General features: G+C 30.9%; 2 protein-coding genes across 5 annotated transcripts; both read left to right on the plus strand.

Annotated features, from left to right (window-relative positions):
• Positions 1 to 4283: 4283 nt before the first annotated feature.
• Positions 4284 to 13749, plus strand: LOC114314899 (derlin-1.2). Its single transcript, XM_082882469.1, has 7 exons — positions 4284 to 4432; positions 8312 to 8447; positions 8625 to 8698; positions 9596 to 9689; positions 10733 to 10861; positions 11933 to 12096; positions 13346 to 13749. Exons 1-7 carry the CDS (start codon positions 4416 to 4418, stop codon positions 13587 to 13589), a joined length of 858 nt encoding a protein of 285 aa, XP_082738595.1. The 5' UTR covers positions 4284 to 4415; the 3' UTR covers positions 13590 to 13749.
• A 476-nt stretch (positions 13750 to 14225) lies between these two features.
• Positions 14226 to 24075, plus strand: LOC114310529 (uncharacterized). Of its 4 annotated transcripts, none has more exons than XM_082882470.1 (6): positions 14226 to 14364; positions 20276 to 20354; positions 21802 to 21963; positions 23069 to 23175; positions 23292 to 23333; positions 23420 to 23732. In XM_082882470.1, exons 3-6 carry the CDS (start codon positions 21833 to 21835, stop codon positions 23656 to 23658), a joined length of 519 nt encoding a protein of 172 aa, XP_082738596.1. In that variant the 5' UTR covers positions 14226 to 14364; positions 20276 to 20354; positions 21802 to 21832; the 3' UTR covers positions 23659 to 23732. The 4 variants fall into 4 exon arrangements, with proteins under 4 accessions (XP_082738596.1, XP_028112377.1, XP_028112375.1 ...); XM_028256576.2 differs by lacking the exon at positions 14226 to 14364 and adding an exon at positions 23811 to 24075 and having other exon boundaries at positions 19319 to 20354; positions 23420 to 23507; XM_028256574.2 differs by lacking the exon at positions 14226 to 14364 and having other exon boundaries at positions 19319 to 20354.
• The last annotated feature ends 145 nt before the right edge of the window (positions 24076 to 24220 follow it).

Genomic DNA, 24220 nt, shown 5'->3' on the forward strand with positions numbered 1-24220 from the left:
GACTTTGAGTAACCTGTTAGATACGGCCACATATGAGACTATGGTTACCTTTTTTCTTCTTTTTTTTCTTTCTTTCTTTTTTGGAATCACGTGATTACCTTGACCTTGACCTTGAGGAACCCGTTAGATACGGTAACGTATAAGATGGGCAGAAAATTTAAAATGATAACGATATATTTTAAATGTATATAATTTATTAAAAAAATTGTATATATATAAAATTAACAATTCATCAAGAAATCACTCTCATGTTATTCTGATGGATAATTCTGTATAAAATTATAAAAAAAATAGCAATTTTCAATGCAAAAAATAGAGGCTCCAAGGGCTTGAAGACATTATGGAATGGAACTAGCTAAGAGTTGATGATGGTCCCTCATCTACCTCTATATATATTATATAAGGAAAAGTAGATTTATAACCCAAAAGTCTTAGGAGGGTTCTAATATTTCAATTTTAATTTTTTAATTTAAAAAAAAGAAAATTTTTAACATTTATTAATATATCCCAACTCACATATAAATGTTGAGGTTTTTTTTTTTTTTTTTAAAAATCAAAAAATTAGAAAATTAAAATTGAGATATTGGAGCTCCCACAAGGCTTGTGGGTTAGAATACTGTTTACATCAATTTCAACAGTAATAAATTTTATTTAAAAAAAAAAATTCATAGTCAACATGAATCTTATTTGATAAATCTTGATGAGAGAATTCTAAAAATACTAATTTTATTAAAAATCAACATCTACATCAAAAGTAATATTATTTTGATAATAATCATGTGTTGGACTTTTTAAGAATTTTTTTTTATATTAGTTCTTAATGCATTAAAATTTTATTATGAAGGGGTTTTGGCATGAAGGAGTTTTGACCAAATCTCCCAAAAGAGCGGAGATTTGGTCAAAATCCCCTCATAACAAAACTTTAATGCATTAGGAACAAGCAAAAAAAATTTTTCTTGAAAAGTCAAACACATAGGGTCTGTTTGGTAACGTTTACGTTTTCAGTTTCTATTTGCAAAAATTTTATAAACTGGTTTTTGTTTATTTTAAAAAAAACATAAACTACAAATGCGTTTGGTAATTGACAAAATGTTTAAAAATATAAAAAAGAGTGAGAAATGACAAGTGGTGGCAAGTGGCGGTGGAAGACGGTGGTGGAAAGTGGTGATGATGGGTGGTGGGTAGCGGGTGATAGTGGGTGGGTGGTGGTGGTGGGCAGGTGGGTGACAGTGGCGGGTGGTGGGTGGTAGCGAGTGAGTGGTGGTGGTGGTGGTGGTGGCGGGTGGGTGACGGTGGCGGGTGATGGGTGGTAGCGAGTGGGTGGCGGTGGCAGGTGGGTGGCAGATGGCGGGTGGTGGCGGGTGGTGGTGGTAGTAGGTGGGTGGGTGACGGTGGCGGGTGGTGGGTGGTAGTCAGTGAGTGGTGGTGGTGGTGGTGGTGGGTGGATCGTGGTGGCAGGTGGGTGGCGGGTGGGTGATGGTGATGGTGGTGGTGGTGGTGGTGGGTGGTAGTGGCGGGTGGGTGGCAGGTGGCTGGTGGTGGTAGCTGGTGGCGGGTGGTGGATAGTGGTGGTAGGTGGGTGGTGAGTGGTGGTGACAAGTAGGTGACGGGTGGTGGTACGCGGGCAGTGGATGGTAGTGGCGGGTGGTGGCGGGTGGATGACAGATGAGTGGTGGTAGCGAGGAATGGGTGGTGGTGGCAAGTGGGTGGTGGGTGGCTGGTGGCAGGTGGCAGGTGAGTGGTGGTGGGGGATGGGTGGTGGGTGGTGGTGGCAGAAGACGGTCGTGGAAAATAGTGGCGGGTGGTGGCTAGTGTTGGGTGGTAAAAAAAAAAAAACTGAAAACTCAAAACGAAAACACTTTTTTTGAGTTTACATTTTTTGGCTAAATTTATAAATTGAGACCACTGATTTATAAATCAAAAATTTTACCAAACAAGTTTTTATTTGAGTTTTTTAAATTTTTGTAAATATAAATTGAAAACTGAAAACGTAAGTGTTATCAAACGGCACCATATTATTATTATCAAAATATTAAACTTTAAATAATAGAACTTTTGATATAGATGTCGATTTTTAATAAAATTAGTATTTTTAGAATTCTCACATCAAAATCTATCAAATAAGATCCATGTTAACTATGAATTTTTTTAATTCTTTTTTATTACCGTTAAAATTGATGTAAACAGTAACAGTAACATGTTACTCGCTTTGACAGTGACTCTATTTGACAGTAACATGTTATTTTGTCTCACAGTAACATGTTACTTTGTCTGAGAGTAACATGTTATTCTGGTTTACACTAACATGTTACTTTGACAATATTGTCCAAGAAAAAAAAAAGAAAAAAAAGATATTTTACTTTATCCTTACTCAATTATGTGTTTTCTCCTTAGGAGGTTATGAAGCAAAATAAACTGGGTTGTCTTTTTCAGCGAACAAGGGTCCAGTGGAGGGATTTTTGCTAAATTTTTCAAGCTTTTTTGACTTCTCTCATACCTACTGCAAAACCCTTTTCAACTTATTCCATACACTATGGTTAGTGATGAGATTGTTAAATTATTTTTATAAAAAATCTATAAAAAAAATAATTTGTATATTAAAAAAATATTTAAAACAAATATAAATTCTTATTAAAACATAACAGGTTGCAATTGCGAAAAAAAAAGAGAAAAAAAAATTACACTGTGCATTTCATTAATAATGCTAAAAAAATGTGCCAAGTGTTTGTATAAAGGCTTGGCAAATGTCAACTCTCAAATTATTAAGTGAAAATAAATAAAATCAAAGAACTCAGCTTTAATGACTAACAAATATTAGAAGTCCGACCATTGAAACCTAATAACTATTAATTAATAGAATTTAGCAATTGAAATGTCTCAAACCACATTCAATGTGTCTTCCCAAATGTTTTCTTTTTTGATTCATGCATTCATTTTAATATTGATAGATAATTGGACGTGTGAAAGAATGAGAGACATTAAAATTATATATTGAGTTATGTAATTGTTGTGATGAAAAATAAATGTTGTTTTTCCCTTCTATGTCGATTTATCTGATTATACCTTCAATTAAAACGTCAGGTGTGCTTTTACATCATTATTGAACGTTGCCTTTATTTTTTATAAATATTTTGTCTCATAATTGTTTGTGTTATGAAATTTATTACATCTGTGTTTGCTAAAGCTATTAGATGGACCTAATGCAAGAAGTGTAGAATATTTCAATATCATTCTCGGGATTTCAAGTACAAAAAATATACATAAAAAGTATATGAATAGACAAGATTTTACAAAATTTATTTGTGAGTCTCATTTTTTTGAAAATCTTATAATTCATTTATTTTTTGTATTATATTTTAGATTTGGTTTCTGTACCTTTTTATTTTTTATTTATATATATATAGTTTTCTTTGTTTTCTTTAAAAGTTTATTTTTAAAAATTAAAAATTAAAAATTAAATAAGTAAATCATTTTCTATTTCAAACAATTTCATTTTTTGTTTTTATTTTTTATTTTTTCTTAAAATAGTTTTAGTTTTGAGCAATTACTTACTTTTTTCTCTATATGTTGTAATTTTGTGCATTTTAAGTATATGATATTTTTACTAATACACTCGGAAATGCACTATTAAAGAAGTATCATGCGAAAATCAAGTAAAAAAAATAAAAATAAATAAAATAATACAACGAATGTGGAGTAAAGATCAAAGATCAAGACTCCCAAAGCAAGCACCTAAGCAAATAATCAAGTAGAATAAAATGTTTAACAATAGACATTTGAAAATTTGCAACAAAATTTTATAACTTTCCTTTTTGCTAAGAAAATTCTATTTGGTACTAACTAAATAAAATCCTTTAAAAATATTTTTTTTTAAAATTTAAAATTAAAACTATAGTAAATTTATGTAAGCATAATTGCTAATTATATTTTTTACTTAATGTATAATATTAAGTATTTATATAGAAGTAAAAAAATATCGCTAGAAATAAATTTTTCCTTAATTTAGTTATAAATTTTGTCTGTATATTATTTTTAAATTTTGAATAAAAGCAAATATAAAATAATTGATTGAAAATTTACTATATTTGTTATATTCCTTTTTGTGTGCGAAAAAAAAAAAAATTTTAAAAATCACAATTTACATATATATATATATATATATATATATAAAAATTATTATAAATACAACTCGTATATAACACGCATAAAACAGTAGATATTTTCAACTAAAGACTTGACAAAGTGCAAGTCTCTTTAACTAATTTGGAATTTGGCTGATTTCAAAAGACTTGCTTTGGGATTTCCAACCACTTCAATGTTGACAGCTGTAATCTATTATTGCATTTTGACACCAAGGTCATCTCTCTCCATACATATATTCTCACCAAACACGACTAGCACCACTAGCATTTACAATGTCTACACCATCACAGTAAGCGCTCTCTCTCTCTCTCTCTCCCTCTCTCTCTCTCTGTGGTTGGAAAACTTGTATGATTTGTAGTATAAGGTTGTTTTTTTGTAGCTTGGATGTTCAATATAATTGAACCTAAGTTGATGTGATTGAATTCTTGGGTTTTGGAGTAAGATGGAATGTTTTCTTTTATTTTTTAGTTGTCTAGATTTACTATTTGAATGCTTTATACGGATTTTCATTTATTGTTTTCCATTTGATCTGAGTTACTCGAAGTTATAAGTTTAGAGCTTGTATTCCTTATTAATGATAATTCTTGCTGTTTTTTAAATAAATAAATAAATAATCTTCAATAAAGAGAGTCAAATGTACATAGTCTTAATATCCAAAAAGACTGTTTCTCGTGGGACAAGTGTTTCTCGTGTTTTGTGTGCCATCCTGGTAAAAGTTATGTGAAGTTTTAGTCTAGATGTTTTATTTCCTTTTTGAGTTCTTTTTAGAACTAGAAGGCATGAGAAATGAAAGCATTCCATGTAATATAAATGGAGGATTTAAAAAAAGTCCAGTGGGCCTTTCTCTCTAGGTGATTTTCGGCAGTGTTCCGGTAATCTATTTTATATTTTTAATGTGTGGATTTACATTCTTATAGCATAGATTTACATTTTTAGAGTGCAAATCTGGACTTTTTATGTCTGAAATAAGAATTTTGAGAGTTTTCTTTTCCGATTTTGGCATAGATTTTTAGTTTTTCGACACCCATAATGGTCCCATTCTCTCTCAAGCCTTCTCCCATACCATTGTGGTTGTATTTCCTTCTCTAGCAGTGACAACGGCGGAGTTGGACAGTAGCGACCGGGACGATAGGCTTTCAAGCAAATCTTGCTTTCTAGACCATATCTTTGAGTCGATCGGTAGTTTTTCGCGAATCACAGCTATTTGTTTTTGGCGGATTTGTTTTTTTGTTGTTGGTTTTTTGTTTTATTGTTTGGTTGAGATGACCCTTTGGGATCTTATTTATGTACTGTTATTATTTTATTAATATAATGTTTTCCATGTTCTCAAAAAAATAAATTTAGGATTTCCTCCCGTCCAAAATTTAGATTGGAGGGGGTTGTTTTGGGCAGTGGGGCTCATTACGGGACATGTTTTAATGATTCGAACTGTTTCTTTTGTTAGACACTACATGTATTTCATTCACAAAGGTTAATCTGATAATTATAATCTGTTCAATTTACTGTATTTTTCACTAAACAAAGGACAACAATTGTGTTTTTAAAAAACGAAACATACTTTTTTTGATGACAAAAATAATAAATTAAACAAGTAGTAATTATCGGATCGATCTAATTTTATTTTATTTGGATGAAATACACAAAATGCCCGACAAAATGAATAGTTCGAATTATCGAAACGAGTCCTGTGATAAGCCCACGAGCTGAAACAATCCCCTCCAGGAGGGAATCCACCTCCAATTTAAATAGGGGTAATTACATCCTAGTGGAAGTTCGAAAAAAAATAAATACATATTGATGAAAAAGTTTATAATTTAATTATAGATAAATTATACTTACAGTCCCTAAGATTTGAGTTTAATACATATTATCCCTGGACGTTTATGAAATTACACTAACCCCCTTGTCATTATAATTATTTAAACGGAATAAAGACATTGAACTCATGCACTCTCTCTTTTCTTGTTTTGTTTTACTTCCTTTGTTTTTTTTTCCCCTTTCTTTTTACTCTTTTTTTTTTCAATGTAATTTCTTATATTTTTCTACTAGGAATTGTTGTCTTTTATATAAGTAGAGGGGTTTGTGAAATGAGACTATTAACCACAAGGGTGAAAATGTAATTTTGAGAACGTTAGGGGGTAGAATGTAATTGGTCCAAACCTCAAGGCTGTCAGTGTAATTTATCCATTAATTATCAATATTTATAAAAAATTTCACTAATTTATAATTATTTTTTCAAAACTTCCCTGTGATATTTCTCTATTTAAATACACTGTTCATATCTTAGGTCTAGTTTGTCAATTATACATTTTAGTCAAAAAGCCATTACAAGTTGTCAATTATACATTTTCTGCACATCTTTTCGTAAAAAATTGAAAAATTATTAAAATAATCTATTTCCAAACGAGGCTTTAGCAAACCAAAAAATAAAATGCAAATGTTAATGTTCAAAATCATTGTTATTCGTCCAACTAACAATAAAAAAATTATTTATTTAAAAAATAATATTTATGATAGCGTCGAAGAGATCGGTTTTGTCCCATGTATAAGCCTAAGCAACATTAATTATTTTGTGTCTTTGTCTAAAAGTAGGGGTAAACAGTTTAGTTTGATCTGTGTTGAGGGCATATTTAGTATTAAACTGATTCTTTTAATATTCATAGTTGAGAAATTGACACAAACCGCATGTCATGATTCAGTTTTATCGATTTTGTCAGTTTCATATGGAAGAGAAATTTGCATGAGATTTTAAAAGTTTTATAATAAATTATAGAACTTTACATTGAAAATAAATTTAAAAAATATATGAAAATTATTCTAGAAATGTTCTTCTCCTTAGTTTTTATCACAGAAGTGTATTATCTTAGTTACTTATCATATAATATTTAAGAAATTATAATATAAAAATATTTAAAATATAATATTCGATCAAATCGTTTCTTCAGTATAAAAGTTTCAAAATCAAGACAGACTGCATATTATGAAAAACAGATCAAAAACTAAAATTTCAATAGATTTTGGTGTTGTATGATGTTAATGACACGCAAATGAATGTTGACAAGGACATTATTTTCACATAGAAACCACTATTTTGTGTATTGTTCTCTCAATTAGTTAGAAAAAACTTTCACCATCACCACCTTCTTCTTTCACCTTTTCATCAAACGCAAACCAGTTATCATTGAATCACTTATTTTACTCTTTTTTTTTTTTTTTTTTTTTTCATTTTTAAATCTTACAAAAATTGAATCAAGGCACAAATAACTTGTAATAACTCCTATCAAACAAGTGTGAACAGTTGATTTTTTTTACCCTACGTGGAAGCAAGAGTTGTGTGTGTGGGATTAGAGCCACCCAAAAACTTGAAGAATTTCCAAATTGTATTTGGCTTTTGATCACTACTCGCATTTTGCAGCAAATGGTGATATACTTCAAAGGTTACTTAAAAAAGTGTCACCCCCCACATGAGATCCAACATGCTGCCACGCCACGTGTCCTTTAGAATACCACAATGCCATGATGCCCCACGATGCCCTCATAGGACTAGGGTTTGCTTTGGTACCATTGTAACGCCCTCATCCCGAGCTGTAACAATATTATTCTCATTCAACTATGTTTTTATGACTTAAAATGTGTCGTTATCATAAAAGGATATACACGTCGTTAACTGTTGATCTGTGTCTTTCTTTGGTTGTTTTGATTGGTTTCTCACCAATCTTGAGTCAAATGTTAACAAATGATTGTGCTTCCTTTGGGGTGCCAACTTAATTGGGATTGTAGAGGTTAGTTATGATGCTCTGTGCATTTCCCTACTTGTTGATATAAAATTTACATGTGTTTTTTCTTTTTTCATTAATAAAATTTTGTTTTGCTGATATAAAAAAGAAAAAGAAAAAGAAAAAAAAGAGACAATATGTTTATGAGCACCCGAAGACAAAACTAAACAATTTCATTTCGTGTGCATTTCATGCTCTTTAATCTATTGCCATTAATTAATATCTGGGAAAACCCATAAATTACATCTTTTTTTTTCTTTCTTTCATTAATATTTTTGTTATATAATTGGATTGAATTCCCTTATAAAGAACAATAATTGGGTGGGATTTTATCAATTCCAATTGATATTTTATGTGATCATACATTCAAAATACATTTTTCACATTTTCAGATATTATCGAGATTTACCACCAATAGCCAAGGCGTATGGCGTCGTCTGTTTAATGACTTCGGCTGCCTATCATCTGGAACTTTATGATCTTCGCATTATAGCACTTTTTTACGGAAAAGTTCTGAAAAATTTTCAGGTATCAAAATGTGGTTTAAATTTTTATTATCGCTCCATTTGGATGCTAAAAAATTGTTAAAAACAGACCCAAAAAAAAAGAAAAAAAAACGAATAGATGTAGTGTAGGATGATTTTCTACAAAGTATGTTTTTACAGTTGTAAATGTAATGTTGCTTTGATGTTTGTTGATATGCAGATTTGGAGGCTCATCACAAACTTCTTCTTCCTTGGGCCATTTTCATTTACATTTGCATTTCGACTTCTGCTAATGTAAGAAATTAATGAAAACACATTTGTTTTGTTGTTGTATTTCATCCATTTTGAGTAGGGCTAAAAACAAATTTATTTGAATAAAAAACTTTGGGAAACCTTTAGGTACACACTCTCATATGCACTATTGTTACGTATTTTTCTTTTTTTTTAATAGAATTACGATAATTTATAGTTCATAAATGAAATTATGCATTTTGTAATAATATTATTCATTTTTGTGATAATGTTACACAATTTTTTTTTTATCCCATCATATTTGAGCCACAAAAATAGGTAATATTATCACAAAAATACGCAACTTCACTTCTCAACAATAAATTATCATAATTCTACTAGAAAAATGCGTAACATTTATCATAAAATGTGTAACATACACCACAAAAATGCTTAATAGGATCTATATGTTACACACAAAATTTCCCAAAAAAAATTTCTACTTTTTGAAATGTAAAAAACAATTTCTGAATTAAATTTTGAAAAATGCTAAAAACTGCCTTAAGGGCTGTTTTTATTGTTGCAAAATATGTATAAAAATTGCAATGTGTAAAACAATTTATAAAAATATATAAAAGTATATTAGGATAAATAAAATTGTATTGAGATTATAACTAATTTGACATTTTATATTCCTCATTAACCATTCTTAAAGCTGTTATTAGCAATACCTTTAATTTTTTACCAACACTACTAATCCACCACACTACCACCAATGCCATCACCGTCGCTACTGACCTCACCGCCACTAACACCACCGCTTTCAAAGCTACAACTAAACATTAAAAAACATCAAAAATACTTTTTAAAAATATATATTTTTTATAAAAAAAAAAAAAAATTCTGCCAAAATGAATCATTATATCTAATCAAACTTTTTTGCGCGCTTGATTTTCTCAGAGCAAGGCATGGAGTCCAACTCGAAAGGGGTCCCTTTGACAAAAGGACAGCAGATTATCTATGGATGTTCATCTTTGGCGCCCTGTCACTACTGGTATGATAGACAATTAAACTTATGTCTAAATTACACTTCTCACCTATATAATTTATTTCAAATTCACTTTAATCTCTGTTCTTTCAATTTGAGTAATTTAATCTCCATACTTTAAGTTCAATTTAAATTTAGTTATTCTGTCGAAATTATCGTTATTTTTTCCATGCATATATTTCAAGAGACTAACATTTGTCACGAAATTATTAATTTTAACGTCCAATTTGAATGGAAAAACTAAATTAAAACTGAACTCAAAGTGTAAAAAACCAAATTGTTCAAATTAAAATAATAGAAATCAAAGTAAAATTTGAATCAAACTATGTGGATAAAATATGTAATTTAGCCCTAGTGCTAGATGATGAAAAATAATCCAGTTTTTCCATGAAAATATAAATTAATTATAGAATCGGACACATAATACTAAAATGGATAAAATTTTACAAGGTTTGATAGTGGGATTTACTTTGAAAAATATTATCAATTTATATACATTTTGGTTTTATTTGAGAACGTTTACTGTTTACTATTTACTATTTTTTATTTACAAAAAATATTAAACATAAACATATTTTTGGTAAAAACAAAAACAAAAACACAATTGGTACACATGAGTTTTTCAATTTTTTTTTTTTTTGAAAATAAGTGTGGCCAATTGACAATCACATATATTATGGCCGGATGTGGTTATTGGCTACATAGATGTGGTGATCAAAGGTTGTTGTTTCTGGCCATTGAAAATGGTTGGCAGTGATTAGAGATGGTTGTCAGACATCAAAGGTGGTGGCTAGTGGTACTGGTTAGAGGTGCTTGTCCAAGGAGGTAGCCGGAGATGGGGTGGACGGTGGTGGTGAAAGAAAAAAATAAATAAAAATTCTTGAACAAGTGAAATCAATTTTTTTATGGTTAAAAAATTTAGTAAATTGTTTACAAGATTTTTAAAATTAAAATAGATATCAAATAATTTTTTGTTTACAGTTTTGTAAATATGAATAGAAAATTGTAAAAATAAAAGGCATAATAGTGGGTTTGGTGTGATTAATTAGGTGATGGCAATTGTTCCACTCCTATGGAGTCCATTCATGGGAGCTTCCATAGTTTTTATGATAGTCTATGTTTGGAGCCGCGAGTTCCCAAACGAGCGTCTTAATATTCATGGCCTCTTTCAACTCAAGGTATGTTTATGTTTATGTTATCTTTCCCTTTCTTTCGCAATTGCTATGATTATAAAGTAATGTTTGGTTGATTAAAATAAAATAAAATTGAATGATTATTGTATTAGAATATTCATTCTCATCTCACGTATGGTTTATTAAAAAAAGATGAAAAATTACATTTTAAGTGAAAGCATTATGCATTATTATAAATGAATGGTCCAAGATTAAGGAATGAACATTTCATTTTATTGAAGTGATTTAAACACAATAAAAGTTCTGCACAATTAAAAAAAAAAATTGGCTGACTTATTTTTTCAACTTCAATTTTTTTTTAAAAAAAAAACTTTGGATCAATTATTTTATGCTATTTAGGTATGTCTGAATTAGATTATTTTTTTTAAAAAATGAAAATTGACTCAATTTTTTTGATGAAAATGCCTAAAAAAGTTGCTTACTTTCATATTTAGTAGATTTTTTATATATAAAAAAAGTTTAAAATTATTTTTTATTTATTTATTTATTTATTTTGAATAGTCTAGTCTAGACAAACCTAAATAAAATAATAGACATAGAGCTAAAAAATTTACAACAATAAATATAAGTTTAAGTTGTAGTTGAAAGACGAGTCGCCTAGCAAAATAAAAGCCAAAACAAGGTTTAAAAAAAAAAAAAAGTGTATTATATAAACTACCACTTATGTCGTCTTTAGTGGGAGATTTGATAAAGAATTTGGAAAGAGAAATGGAAAATATAGTTGAAATATGAATAAAACATACTTATATTTCACCTAATTTCACATGTCTTTTCCATTTCTCTTTCTAAATCCTTCCTCAAATCTCTCAACCAAACAACATTAAATCATCTTGAGATGAGGGAATTGGCGTGGTTTGATAAGGTGCAGACTTCGAGTCTTACTATTGTGTGATACAATCTTTCCCTATTCCTCACCTACAAACTGTGAAAAAATTACAGTTATATTTTGGGTGAATAAAAATTACAGTTATGTGCAAATAATGAGTCTCTAGAATTTGGATTAATGAGTCTTATTAGTTAGTTGGTTGATGGCTTGTGTGTGGTGGTGGGTGACAGGGTTTCTACCTACCATGGTATATGCTGGGAATAGACTTGATTCTTGGGAACCCATTGAAGCCAGATCTGCTTGGCATGGCTGCAGGCCATCTCTATTACTTCTTGACAGTTCTCTATCCTCTTTCTGGTGGCAGATTCACCTTCTTCAACACTCCTCTCTGGGTGTATCCTTTCTTAGTTCTACTTTTTATTTCTATTTTGGGTAAATTAGATCGTTAGCCCTTTTAATTTGAATAAAGTTTTAATTTGGTCATCAGAGTTTTAATTTGAATAATTTGAAATCTACAATTTCAATTTTGTTGCAAATTGCAATACGCTCCATCCATCACTTACTAGTGGAATTTTGAATTAAAAAAAAAAAAATGATGTGCAGAACTAGAGTAACCAAAGTAAAATTTAAAAGAAATCACAGGGACTATATCCCTCTAATTTTGCACGTGTGAGGTTCAATTGTTCAAATTAAATCTACAATGACTAAAATGATATTTTGCGTAAACTACGAGAACTAATGATGTAATTTATCCTTTTTTTCCCCCCCCTTTTCTGAAGAATGCATCAACTTATGATACTAATTTCTGGAAATTTAGATTTAGACATGATAATGGTTTTTGAAATTTCAGCCAACTTTCCCATTCACTTGACTAGCAAAAACAATTTTGCAGTATTTGGATAATGAATCTAGATAGAAATTTAGTAAGGCAAAAAAAAATGGAGAAAAAAATTATGTTATATTTTATTCATGTTGTTCTCTTTTTAAATCTCTACTAAAATTTATGATCGAAAAAAGTCTTAGTACCTAATTTAAGAAGCATTTTTTGATCTCCTGTTTGGTGCTAAGCTTGGCCTAAATATGCCCAATGTAAGGATTGCCTCTTTGGATTTCAAATTGCGTAGTCTTAGTACCTAATTTAAGAAGCATTTTTTGATCTCCTGTTTGGTGCTAAGCTTGGCCTAAACATGCCCAATGTAAGGATTGCCTCTTTGGATTTCTCAATCACTACGCAATTTGACTGTGTTTTCATTTTTTGTTTTCAAAAACAAATAGAAAAAAAAAGTTTGAAAACACCCATCATTTTTATATTGTTTTCATTTTTGTGCAAAAAAACTTCTGAAAATTTTGAAAACTATTTTTCTTTTTTTGTTTCCTCAAAAAGTGGGCTGTTTTCATAAAATTTTTTGAAAAAAAAGTTTTCAGTGTTTAATTGAGAATTTTACAATTTAGCAACTATTATAACCATCTTAGTGTAATTTTAAAAAAATATTTACATATTAATAATAAACTTTACAACATTAAAAATAATTTTATATATTTTTTCATGTATCTAAAATTATTTTTTAAAGTTCTGCTACACTACTATTTTCCCCTTCTTTTTTTGTTGTTGTTGTCATTCTTATTCCTTAATGCCTGGTAAGTCACAAACTGGTTGTATTTTGGGGTGTGGGTTACCAATTAAATGCTCCGGTGCCGAAAAATCAACCAGCCGGAGTTGCTTTCCAGGGGAGAGGCCGCCGGCTCGATGGGAACAGAGCAATCTCTTCAACACAACCACAAGCAAATGCTGCATCAGAGGAGCAAACAAATGCTTCAGCTCAACGGAATCAAGATGATGGAGGAGGAGCTTTCCGGGGGAGAGGCCGCCGTCTCGATGGCTGGTAGCAAGTGGTTTTTGTCACTAATTATAATTATGTGATTACATATATGTAATACTTTGGCAAAACAAAGAATATAAATTTGATGTTGTTGTAACCAATTTTTTTTTTAAAAAAAGAAAGAACTTGCTAAATTATGGTAGCAAGTGGTTGTTTTTTTTTTTTTTTTTTTTTTTTTCCGAGACCACTTGGTTTGTTGCTTTGGGAGCTACATGGTTACCTTTTTTGGGTGATGCTATGGTACATTTGGATGTACCATATATCAGTTATGAGATTATGTGATTTGATATCATAACTAATATCATATAAATCATAACTAAATTAGTTTAATAATTTAATTTTGAATTGACAACCGGTGTAACTGTTGCCAAACAAGCAAAGTAATCAGAATTCCAAGAGTCCCAAGTCAGTTGCCTCCCTCTCTTGCTCTGGTTCGTGCTCTTGCTCCTCTTCTCCTCCCTCCTCTCTTTCACCATAGTTGTCGAAGTCCAACGGTCAAGCATCGGGGCCACCATTCTTCACCTTTCTCTTCTCTTCCACCATAGCGAGCGAAGAACGATTGGCCTCTCTCTCTTGCTCTTCACCTTTCTCTTCTCTTCCACCATAGCCGAAGCTTCCGCGATGGCCAAAGACCACCAACCCCGTCGGCGATCCACGCCACCGTTGTTGAAATCTTCTTCACAAGCCATCGCTCTGTTCCCATCTCCACCATGGGTTTGTCAACAAATATTTTCCCTTCTAGTCGAATTGAAAATTTACAAGAGCTCTCTTCTGTAGGTCAGGTATGTTCCTATTTACAGCCACCCAAGATAGCTGTGCCATTGGGGCTTTGATTTCAAAACCCTAACCCTTATTGAATATCTAATATTAAGGTTTGTTCTCAGTCAAAATTAACATCTGTAACCACCCAAGATAGGGCTTTGATTTCAAAACCCTAACCCTAAAAAGTGATTTTTGGCACCATCTATGACTGATTTTGTATCTCAAAAAATATACATTTTTATATAAAGAAATGATATTCATACTCTTTCTTTGTTAATCATTCTTTGTAATTGTTGATATTAGAAACTTCAGGAGATTATAAGATTAGATGATATCAAAATAGTAAGTTTAGCATATATAAGATTAGATGGTGCCAAAAATTAAGTATACAAACTATTTCTTTGTATAAATTTTCTCTTACACAAAAACAATAAGTCGACCCATCATCACTATGAGATTATGTGGTAAAATAATTAGTGTCTCTAATATTATTGTAACATTATTGTGACACCAAATGGTTTGAAAATTTTATTTAATAGTAATTATTAAGCAGCCCATAATGGTGGCTGTGATTAATTAAGAGTGGTAGGCTTTGACGGAAAGTGGTGAATATTTAGGTACATAGTTGTTAAAGATTATTAGCAAGTTTAGCAATAGGTTATTTTAATTGAAAAATCAAAAAGTTATTATTAAAAAATTAACTATTATCTCTATTTTTTTTATGTCTTTTTGTAAAAATTAAAAAAATCAACTAAAATAGTATATTCCTAAAACAACTCTAAGATAATATTTGTTTATATAATATTTATTATATAAGAAAAATGTTGATAGGTTTTTTAAGTACAATGTCCCAATTTTATTATTATTATTATTATTATTATTATTATTATTATTATTTTGTTGTTGTTGTTGTTGTTGTTTTACCAAGTTCAAAGTCCTCCAAATCGAATTCAACTTTGTCTGCAACATTATAATCTAATAATTTGCATTAGTATTAGCTCCCAAAACATCAATTAAGGTGTTAAACTTTAGTTAGTGGTAAATTAGAATATTGACTCTCCTAAACTTCACTTTTTTATTTTTTTGAACTTCCTTCTGATTGATATTGTATGGACATAGAAAATGTGACACTTGATGATGAAGAAACTCAATGAAGAAAATGATTAGAACCACGTGATCACCATTTTCAAGATAACACCTCCAGCCATTGAATAGCTGAAAGTCATCCGATGCCCAAGTTAATTATCCAATGTTATAAAAATATTTAATAGACAAATTTCATATCCATGTGATGTGATCTATTTACAACAACAGTGTCTTGCTTAACAAATATTCTACGTGTTTTAGAAGTCTTTCTCAAACCATCTCCACTTATTTAGAATTTCTATATCAATAGCTGATGATATTAAGTTTTGTTCACATTCAAAATTAACATTGGTTCTCAATCATATTGGCATTTGTTTAATTGCTTTCTCTTTGCTATAGCATTATACGTCTACATGCTGATTAAACACATAGGCGACCCAGCTCAAGCTTTTTTGAGAAAATCTAAAAGTTCACCTAAAGAGAAAAATGTAAACGAGTTTTTTTTACAATGTAAATTTTTATATAAAATAAATTTTCTCTGTTTTTAAGCTACAAAATTATTTTTAAGTTTTAGTTTTTTTTTTGGCAGATCCAAATTTTTATTAGACACAAGTAAAATAAAAAATCTAGACATATAAAACAAACACTAATTTTAACATAATAATGTGTAAAAGAAAATTTATAATAAAATAATATAATCTAATTGGTGTATTTACTTATCTTAAAATGATCTGTGGATCGAGCTTGAATGGTGTTGTTTGATAGAATAATTTATCTGGGTCTTGTTTTGATCATATGATTTTGTTATGAAAACCAATAGATATGTAAGAAATTGTAGACCTTGTTTGAGTTTCTGATTAATATGTTGGAATCAAAAGAGCCTTCTTGGATTGTTTAATACTTCCTGATATGAAATTTTGGATTTGAAAGTTGTGGGCAAGATTAGTGTGATATGGGAAAACCCAACTCATCTTAACATTCTTGTTCAAATTAGAGTTTTATCAAAATTTTCCAAAAAATATGAATAATTTTTTTTTGATGAATTCTTTTCTTTCAACTTAGGCTAGTTGAAGACAGGTGCAACCAATTTTCTTGATGAATTCTTCAAAAATTATTATCTAGAAAATCATTTCGTTGTGTGTATGTGTATTGTGATTTTATTGAACCCTTTGATAATGATAATCTTGAACATTGTTTATAGATTCAATGAGAATACTTCTTGTTTACCCAATTTTTGGTTTATTGGAAACTTACTTTCCTATGAAAAATGTTACTTTCTCATATTTGTAAATTTAAGATATACATATATATATATATATATATATGTATGCGCGCGCGCACACACACAGAGGTGACCATTGGTTCAATGGTAAAAATCTTAGCCTAATAACCTTGAAGTTATGAGTTTAAGTCTCGAGGTAGCCACTCTGTGTACTATGTCAAAGGTTAGGTATGTATCCAATCTTTTCCTTCCCCAACACATGTTAATGTGTACTATTTGGGCATTGTTTATATATATATATACACACATAGAGATAGCATATCATATGCATATAGGTATGTATATATGCATACATATAATCTACCCTTATACCCATTAGTTTTCTTGATTGTTTGTATCAATCTTTAGACCTTGAAATCATATATTTAATAAATTAGTAATTATATCTCTTGTATTAATTTTTTGTTTTTACCAATTTTAGATTTACAGTGAATCTGCAGTGTCTAATTAGGTAGCATAATGGGGAAATGAGGAGTGGTACCTGGAGGACCCAAGACTAATAGCCCTTAGTAAATGGTTTTGTGTTACCTACTCTTCAGGGAAACATTATTTGACATTCTCTCTTGACTTCTAAGTTAAAGTTGCTTTTAAATAGCAACTTTTGTGGTAGTATGCCATTTGTTATTTCTTTTGTTTTCAACTATTCTTATTGAAATGTTAGTACCTATGACTCATCAATTATGCCAATAGGCCATTGACAGAACTTACCCATGCTTTGGAAGTTTGGCAGTGATTGCAATTGCAAATAAAAACCTTTCAATAGGTATGCCAAGAAAAAAAAATTTAATTATGGTTTTGGAAAATATGTCTGCATCACTTGCATGTTCTATTCATTTGTGCTATTGCAGATTTTGTACTTTTTTCTTACAAAAAACATGTTGCTATTGTTTGATTATTGAAAGAACTAGGTAAAAATTGACTTATAACATAGTCCAATTATTTGAAGATGGTATAGAGCATCTTGGATGTGGACTAATGGGAATTTGTGCTCTAATTCAACATTCTAGTGTAAGTTGTAGAAATGTTTTATTTTAATTTTTAGTCAAAGCCTTTTGGATTCCATTTTAAAATAGTATTTTGTATGCATTGAACGTTGAAAGCATATGGCCTTTTTTTGAAATGTGCCTTCTGGATTTCCCGAAATCTCCAAGCAATCAATGTTGTATGGTACATTCTAATCGTGCTTTATTTATATATTTTGTTACTTAATAACTATCTTTCTAGAGAAAAAAACGCATACATTTTTGTGCTAGTTACTTTTTAAGAAGAAAACAAATTGATAGGTACTATTGTTTCAGTTTACTTTTTAACGGTGAACATATAATTTTTCGTTAGCTGCTATGTTTGTCATAATCTTATTCACTTTGGTATAGTTTTCTCTCTCTCTCTCTCTCTCTCGCAATTGAAGGTTGTTCATCATGGCTTGCCATATGAAAGTGTTCCATGGGAGCTAATTTTAATTTAAAACTTTCTTTTTAAATGGATGGCTTTTCTAAGCTTATATTTGCTTTAAAATTTGTATGGGTGCTTTAAGTTTTCCATTGTCCCATGTCTCCATGTTGATGATAGAGATAAGAATGTCGTAGTACCCCTTGACATAAATGCACACCAGCCCCAGTATTTTTGTTTAAGAGTTCTATAGTTATTCTAGCTTGCATTTGTGGACACATACTAGCAAGGTGGGTAAGTACAAGGTTAGGTGGGTTTGTGATTCAAGACCTCTCTTGCCAAAGTACTCCTGGCTTTTGCCAACTCATACGACGATGAATGGAAAAAAAAAAATGTCCTCTTAAGATTCAATGAGGAAACTTGACTCGGGCATTATGTTTATTCACTAAAAGAATTACCCTAGAAACAATAAGCCTAACAGAAAATATATATAGTACTTAAATAGTACTTTCTTTTGCTCAAATGTGTTTGTCTACTTTGTTTTATCACATACCTTTAGATTTGAGTTTTGAACTCTTGATTTAGAATATCAAAGGAAGCTATCAAGGAGAGTTACTGATTTTAAAGAGGGATTATAGAGCAAACATAATAATTGGCCAAGGTTGGTGGTGTGTTTTCCTATACCTAATCTTAATCTTCTCCTTTATACTTGGCTTCTATTTTTTTATTTTGTTATTTTTTATTTTTTTGTATACAAGTTTTGGATTCTAAAATTTAGTTGTGGTTTTAATCTAAAACTGAACACTAAACCAAATGCTTTTAAAATTAAAGACAGTCTCTTGCAGGAAATTCATCCAGTTACTTCTGGTCACAATATGGTAAGATATTGAGGTAGATTTTTTTATTCCATTTGCTATTTTAATTATATCTGATTTTTTTATATATAAATTAATTATATCAAATTGTCATTCACAAACCTTTTCCCTGCAATTGAATAAGGGTCATTCACAAGTTAGTTCCTCTATTGGCTCAATAATGGTAGGTAGATGTACATATATTCTAGAATTGCTTAAAGATTATATGGCTCCATTGTGTTAGTTCCTCTATGTTGGTGGTTATTCCCAGTTCCTCTAAATCTTTAGTGTATAGGCTAAATTCTTCTGGTTGTGCTCAAGGCCATCCTGGGGTTCTTAGTGAGAGAATTTATTTAAATTCTTTTCTTTTTTTTTCTTTTTTCTTTTATTTTTATGGGGCTTTGGTGAATTTTATAGTAGTTGCAATGTGAATGAATAATATAGAATTGTCTTTGATGTTATTAAACTGTTGCTACTGATTAAGTAACATGTGAAAATCTAGGTAATACCCTTTGAAAGTTCATGAATCATGATGCTTTGGGTTATCTTTATGGATATGAGGTGTGAATGCTTTTTTCGATTAGCTTCTCTCTGCAATTGTATGTTTCATAAGAAACACAACTATGTATCATCACCCATTAGGTACACAACAACCACATTGATTTTTGTTGCTATAGAGCATTACTGGATCTCATCAATTTAATTTAATAGGTACTGTTAAGAAAAATAACATTTATTGGTTTTATTTCTTCCCAAATGCTTAAAGTTTATTACTTTAATTCTAAATTGATTCCACATAGAAAATTGTATTTTGCATCCCAACTGTAACATTTAGCAATATTTTTTATTATTAATTTGTCAAACATGTGTATCGGAAGCTAACTTATTGGTTAGTCTACTACATACACTAAAATATTCCATCCACCAATTGTGTTACTTATTATTGATTAGTCTCTTGTATGCATGGACAAAATGGATTGGAAGAATGGGAGAGTTGGGGGTAAGGAACCCGGTCAACTTGAAATTTTAACTATTGTTGTAATTTCCTTTCAAATAAAATTTACATATTCTCAATCCTTATTGAACAAATTTAGCTTTTGTTTAATTTTTTGCATACAAATTAGTATATCAACCTTGGCTCCATCACCCAAGAAACAAATAAAAAATAGCTTTTTTTAAGTTCAAGTGTGAAATCTTGACTCACAAGTGATGTAGAATGGAGTTTTGACTCCTGAGTTTAATTTGGAGAAGCATTTGTTGAATTTTATTCATTGAATCTTATTTCATTTCTTCTTTGGTTTGCTTTTGAACAACCCAAAGGCAGAAGTAAGACATGCTTGATGACGGGCAATCCAGCAGAGGAAGTTGCAATTTTTGCCAAGTCATACTGAATCTCCAGGCATGCTCTTATATCCATTTTCTGGCAACTATGTTCTCTAATCAATTGATAGTGTTCTTCCTCATAATATGTAGTAATGATTGCACTGGGTTGTGTATTTTATGAATTGTTTTGAAGTTTCAAAGCTAATAGTTCATTATAAGTCATGATTTCTATAGAAATGTACATTTATGAAGACAATTGGATATGTTTGCAGAATGCTACTCAGAAAAGCCAGAAGGTCTTTGTGCATGTGCTTTCAGAAATTGACGCTCATGAAATTAAGGAAATTGGTATGCCACTTAGGATAGAAACTTGAAATAGATGCTACATCTCTATTTTTTGGGAAGGACCTATTACAAATATACTTGTTTTTATTTTGGCTTAAATGGGTTTTTAGGAAGTTGGTTAAAAACTGATTTTTTGACTTTTTAAAAAAAATTTAAAAAATATATAAAAAAATAGAGAGATGATATGATAAAAAATAGATTAAAAGTTGACTTTTGACATTTAGCCATTTTCCCAACAGGGCCTAAGTTAACCCATTGGACACCCAACCAAAAAAGGTAATAACCCGTAAATTCCATTGCTTGCGTCTTGAGTTGAACCAAAGAGTGACCGTATCCGACCCACCCATATCCAACCCGCTATCTAAATGGATGATTTTGGGCTAACACTCTTTTGATCCATTACCCATTTCAACCTGCCCAAACACGCCCATTTGCCACCTCTAGACTATTTTGATTATGGCAATATTTTCAGATCTTGGTATGGCGAATTTTTACTTAAAACAGTTAAATCAAGATATAACTTGAAATCTTTATTCAACAGCAAACAGAAACATGAACAGTCATTATTTACGAACTAGATTCATTGTTTGGATATATTGTTTCAACAAGAAACATGTTTGTTTCTTGTTTGATGAAATGCCTCAATGAGTTCTCTACATAAAGGTAACATAGTAGGATTGTACTTGGTGGCCATATCACATGTTTTGAATATTTCTGTGCAAAAATTTATAATGTTAACTGTGTGGGATTGCAGGTTTTGACCATATCAATAATTTTTTTATAATAAAAAAATGCTTAGATTTTTAAATGTCTAGAAAAGGTTTTTAAAGTTGTGAGTTGCAAAATGCTATGACCATTATTTACCATAGTAGCGATGATCCTGTCCTAAAAATGTTTTACCCTTCTAAAGACATTTTATAGTAGAATAGATATAGATATAGATTTATTCTTTCATTGAAAAGGAGAGAGGGGCAGGAACTTGTTGGGTGTGATAGATTTAGCACCTTGTAATAGATCTTATGCTTGATAGAAATATTAGATTGCATAGAGTCATCGAATGAGGTTGTGTGCTTTACTGTTGCTCTTGATACTGCTTTGGTGTCTTACGTTTTGCCTTTCTTGTTGCTTGTAGAGGTATTCTTTAATCGGATTTTAAATAGCTTCTTTGACTTTTACAGATATCCAGACTCGTGAGGATTGTTACAAAACATGACAACTGTAGCTCTACCTACATGGGCACCTGCAAAAGGTGGTAATGAACAAGGTGGTACTCGAATTTTCAGCCCCTCCCAGAAATACTCTTCAAGTGACATTGCCTCTCACACAACCCTAAAGCCCAGGTTGGAACTTCTGCAATTTCCACATTTTAAGGTTTATAATTCTCTTTAGGGTTTGATTGCATAATATGAATATTCTGGAAAACCATTAAGGTGGATACTATCTAGTAAAAGCAATTATATGGTCTGAGGTAATGATCTCCAATTGTGATCGTTAAGATGCAATTTGAGATTTGAGTCCCCTATTGTCACGCAAGTTAAGCCTTTATGATTTTAAGGATTTTGACAACCCCTACCAAGAACTTCATATTTCAAATATTTGGAAACAAGAATTACAATTTATACTTGATAAAATGGCTAAGTTTTAGTATATAATGTATAAAATGAAATCTGAGTCTTTCAATTTGAAACGTCATAAACAGTAGGTGCACTGAAGCAATTTCACTCATTGTGAGGAAATGCACTCAAAAGACTCAGATCAATGACACCTCTGCTTAGAAGTTGAAATTTTCACTTGTAGTGAGGAAATGCCCTCAAAAGGTTCAAATCAATGACATCTCTGTTTAGGAGAAGTTGAAATTTGAGGATAGTTTCTACAATAAGAAAGCTTAATAACCATGTGCTGATAAAGACGGTGATGGTCTAGCCTTGTCAACCCAATCATGATACTTAGGGATGGGACTTAACTAAGAAATTTGGCTTTAATTTCTTTCTGGTTCTTTACAATTTCCGCCCCTTGTCCCTTTCTCTGCCAATAGGGGGATTGTGAAAATAATTATTTGGAAAACATTTTTTAGTGAAGTGATAAACATATTTGAATATAAGGGCCACATGTTTAGTTTCCCAGCACAAAAGACGAACACACAACTGGAGCTGGGGGTGTTCTAAAATTGAATTTGCAAGAGTTTCAAAAATATTGTGGTGGACAACTGATGTGGGGTATGGGGAGCCCCTCTATTTCAAATACCAGGCGTCGTGATTTTTTTTGTTTGGGTTCTGGTAGTACTTCAAACCAGGCCTATCCGTTCTTGTTTATTTTTTCTTTTTTTTAATTCTTTATTTATGTGGCCATGGTAATACTTCTATGTCATCTGCATATGCATGCAGCTATTTTTCTTTCTAACGCCTATCTACAGAAACTGTTCACTGATTGGAATATTTGTTGCAGAAAAGATGGGCAAGACACTAAAGAGGAATTGCAGAAGAGGAATCTCCGTGATGAGTTGGAGGAGCAGGAACGGTGGCATTTCTTGTTGAAGGATATGTCCTATAGTGGTAGAGAAGCTTTTGACAACCTTTTTTGCTATATGTTTCTTCCTTTACTATTGTTATTGTTTTGTTGTTGGACAATATTTTCTAATTGTTTTGTATCAAATTATTTATGGGTGCAGACGATAGAGATCGTAGAAAAGGAGGCCATCTACTATTGGAAGGTGAGTACTACCTTCCATGCTTTGTGTACCAAAAACACTAGCTATGCATACGTAATTATTCAACTGATTTCCTACTTATTTTACAGGGGCAAGGAGAGATGCTGAAGATCGCCTCATTCCACGCAGTGTAGATGCCGATGATGCTGATGTGGAACTTAAGAGCAATGATGGAAGGTTGTCACTCATTGCAAACTTACCTGAATTAATTCATATGTTAACAAAAAGCTTATACCAATGGCCTGATTTGTCAACTTGTGGTGTGATTATCGATTTATACTTGATAGACCTTCTCCATTTTTTTCAAATCAGTTACTATAAAGGATGAAATGTTTTTAAAGTATAATCTTGAAGACAATATGCAAATGTGCATGTGAATATAGTTGAATGTTTTTTCTAACACTTGATTTTGTTATTACTGACGTGTAAATGTACTATTTGAATTTTGTTATTACGAAAGTGTCATTATTTTGTGTTTAGTGACGATGACGATGATGAAGATGATGAGGATGACACAGAAGCTCTTTTGCTTGAACTTGAACAGATAAAGAAGGAACTTGCCATTTTTTAAGTTTCATGTTCAGTTGAATTGAATTAGATCTAGTAGCGCTCACTATTAAGAAAGAGTTTGATTGTGCAAGTATGAATTAGGTGAAGAAAACGATTTAAGAAATTGAGATTCCATTGTAATATGTTAACATTCCATGAAATTGTCGAGAATTGATTGATTGATGTCTGTGTTCTACCTTGGTGCAAAGCAACCATTTTTGTTGGTGAATAGTTGTTGTGTGATGAGATTCCATAGCTAAATGTTGTTTCGTTGTGTGAAATTGGAAAATAATTGCTTTATTCTCTCTATTGAGTTTCACCTTTTGGAACATCGTTGGTTA

Source organism: Camellia sinensis, chromosome 8 (assembly GCF_055761805.1).
Source record: "Camellia sinensis isolate YWXY chromosome 8, ASM5576180v1, whole genome shotgun sequence".
Classification (NCBI taxonomy): domain Eukaryota; kingdom Viridiplantae; phylum Streptophyta; class Magnoliopsida; order Ericales; family Theaceae; genus Camellia; species Camellia sinensis.

Coding starts and splice junctions, on each gene's coding strand:
- LOC114314899 (XM_082882469.1), top strand. Junction 8,448..8,624: donor AAGTTCTGAAAAATTTTCAG/GTATCAAAATGT, acceptor GTTGATATGCAG/ATTTGGAGGCTCATCACAAA. Junction 9,690..10,732: donor TTGGCGCCCTGTCACTACTG/GTATGATAGACA, acceptor GTGATTAATTAG/GTGATGGCAATTGTTCCACT.
- LOC114310529 (XM_082882470.1), top strand. CDS start 21,833: ATGACAACTGTAGCTCTACCTACATGGGCACCTGCAAAAGGTGGTAAT. Junction 21,964..23,068: donor CACACAACCCTAAAGCCCAG/GTTGGAACTTCT, acceptor TATTTGTTGCAG/AAAAGATGGGCAAGACACTA. Junction 23,176..23,291: donor GAAGGATATGTCCTATAGTG/GTAGAGAAGCTT, acceptor TTATGGGTGCAG/ACGATAGAGATCGTAGAAAA.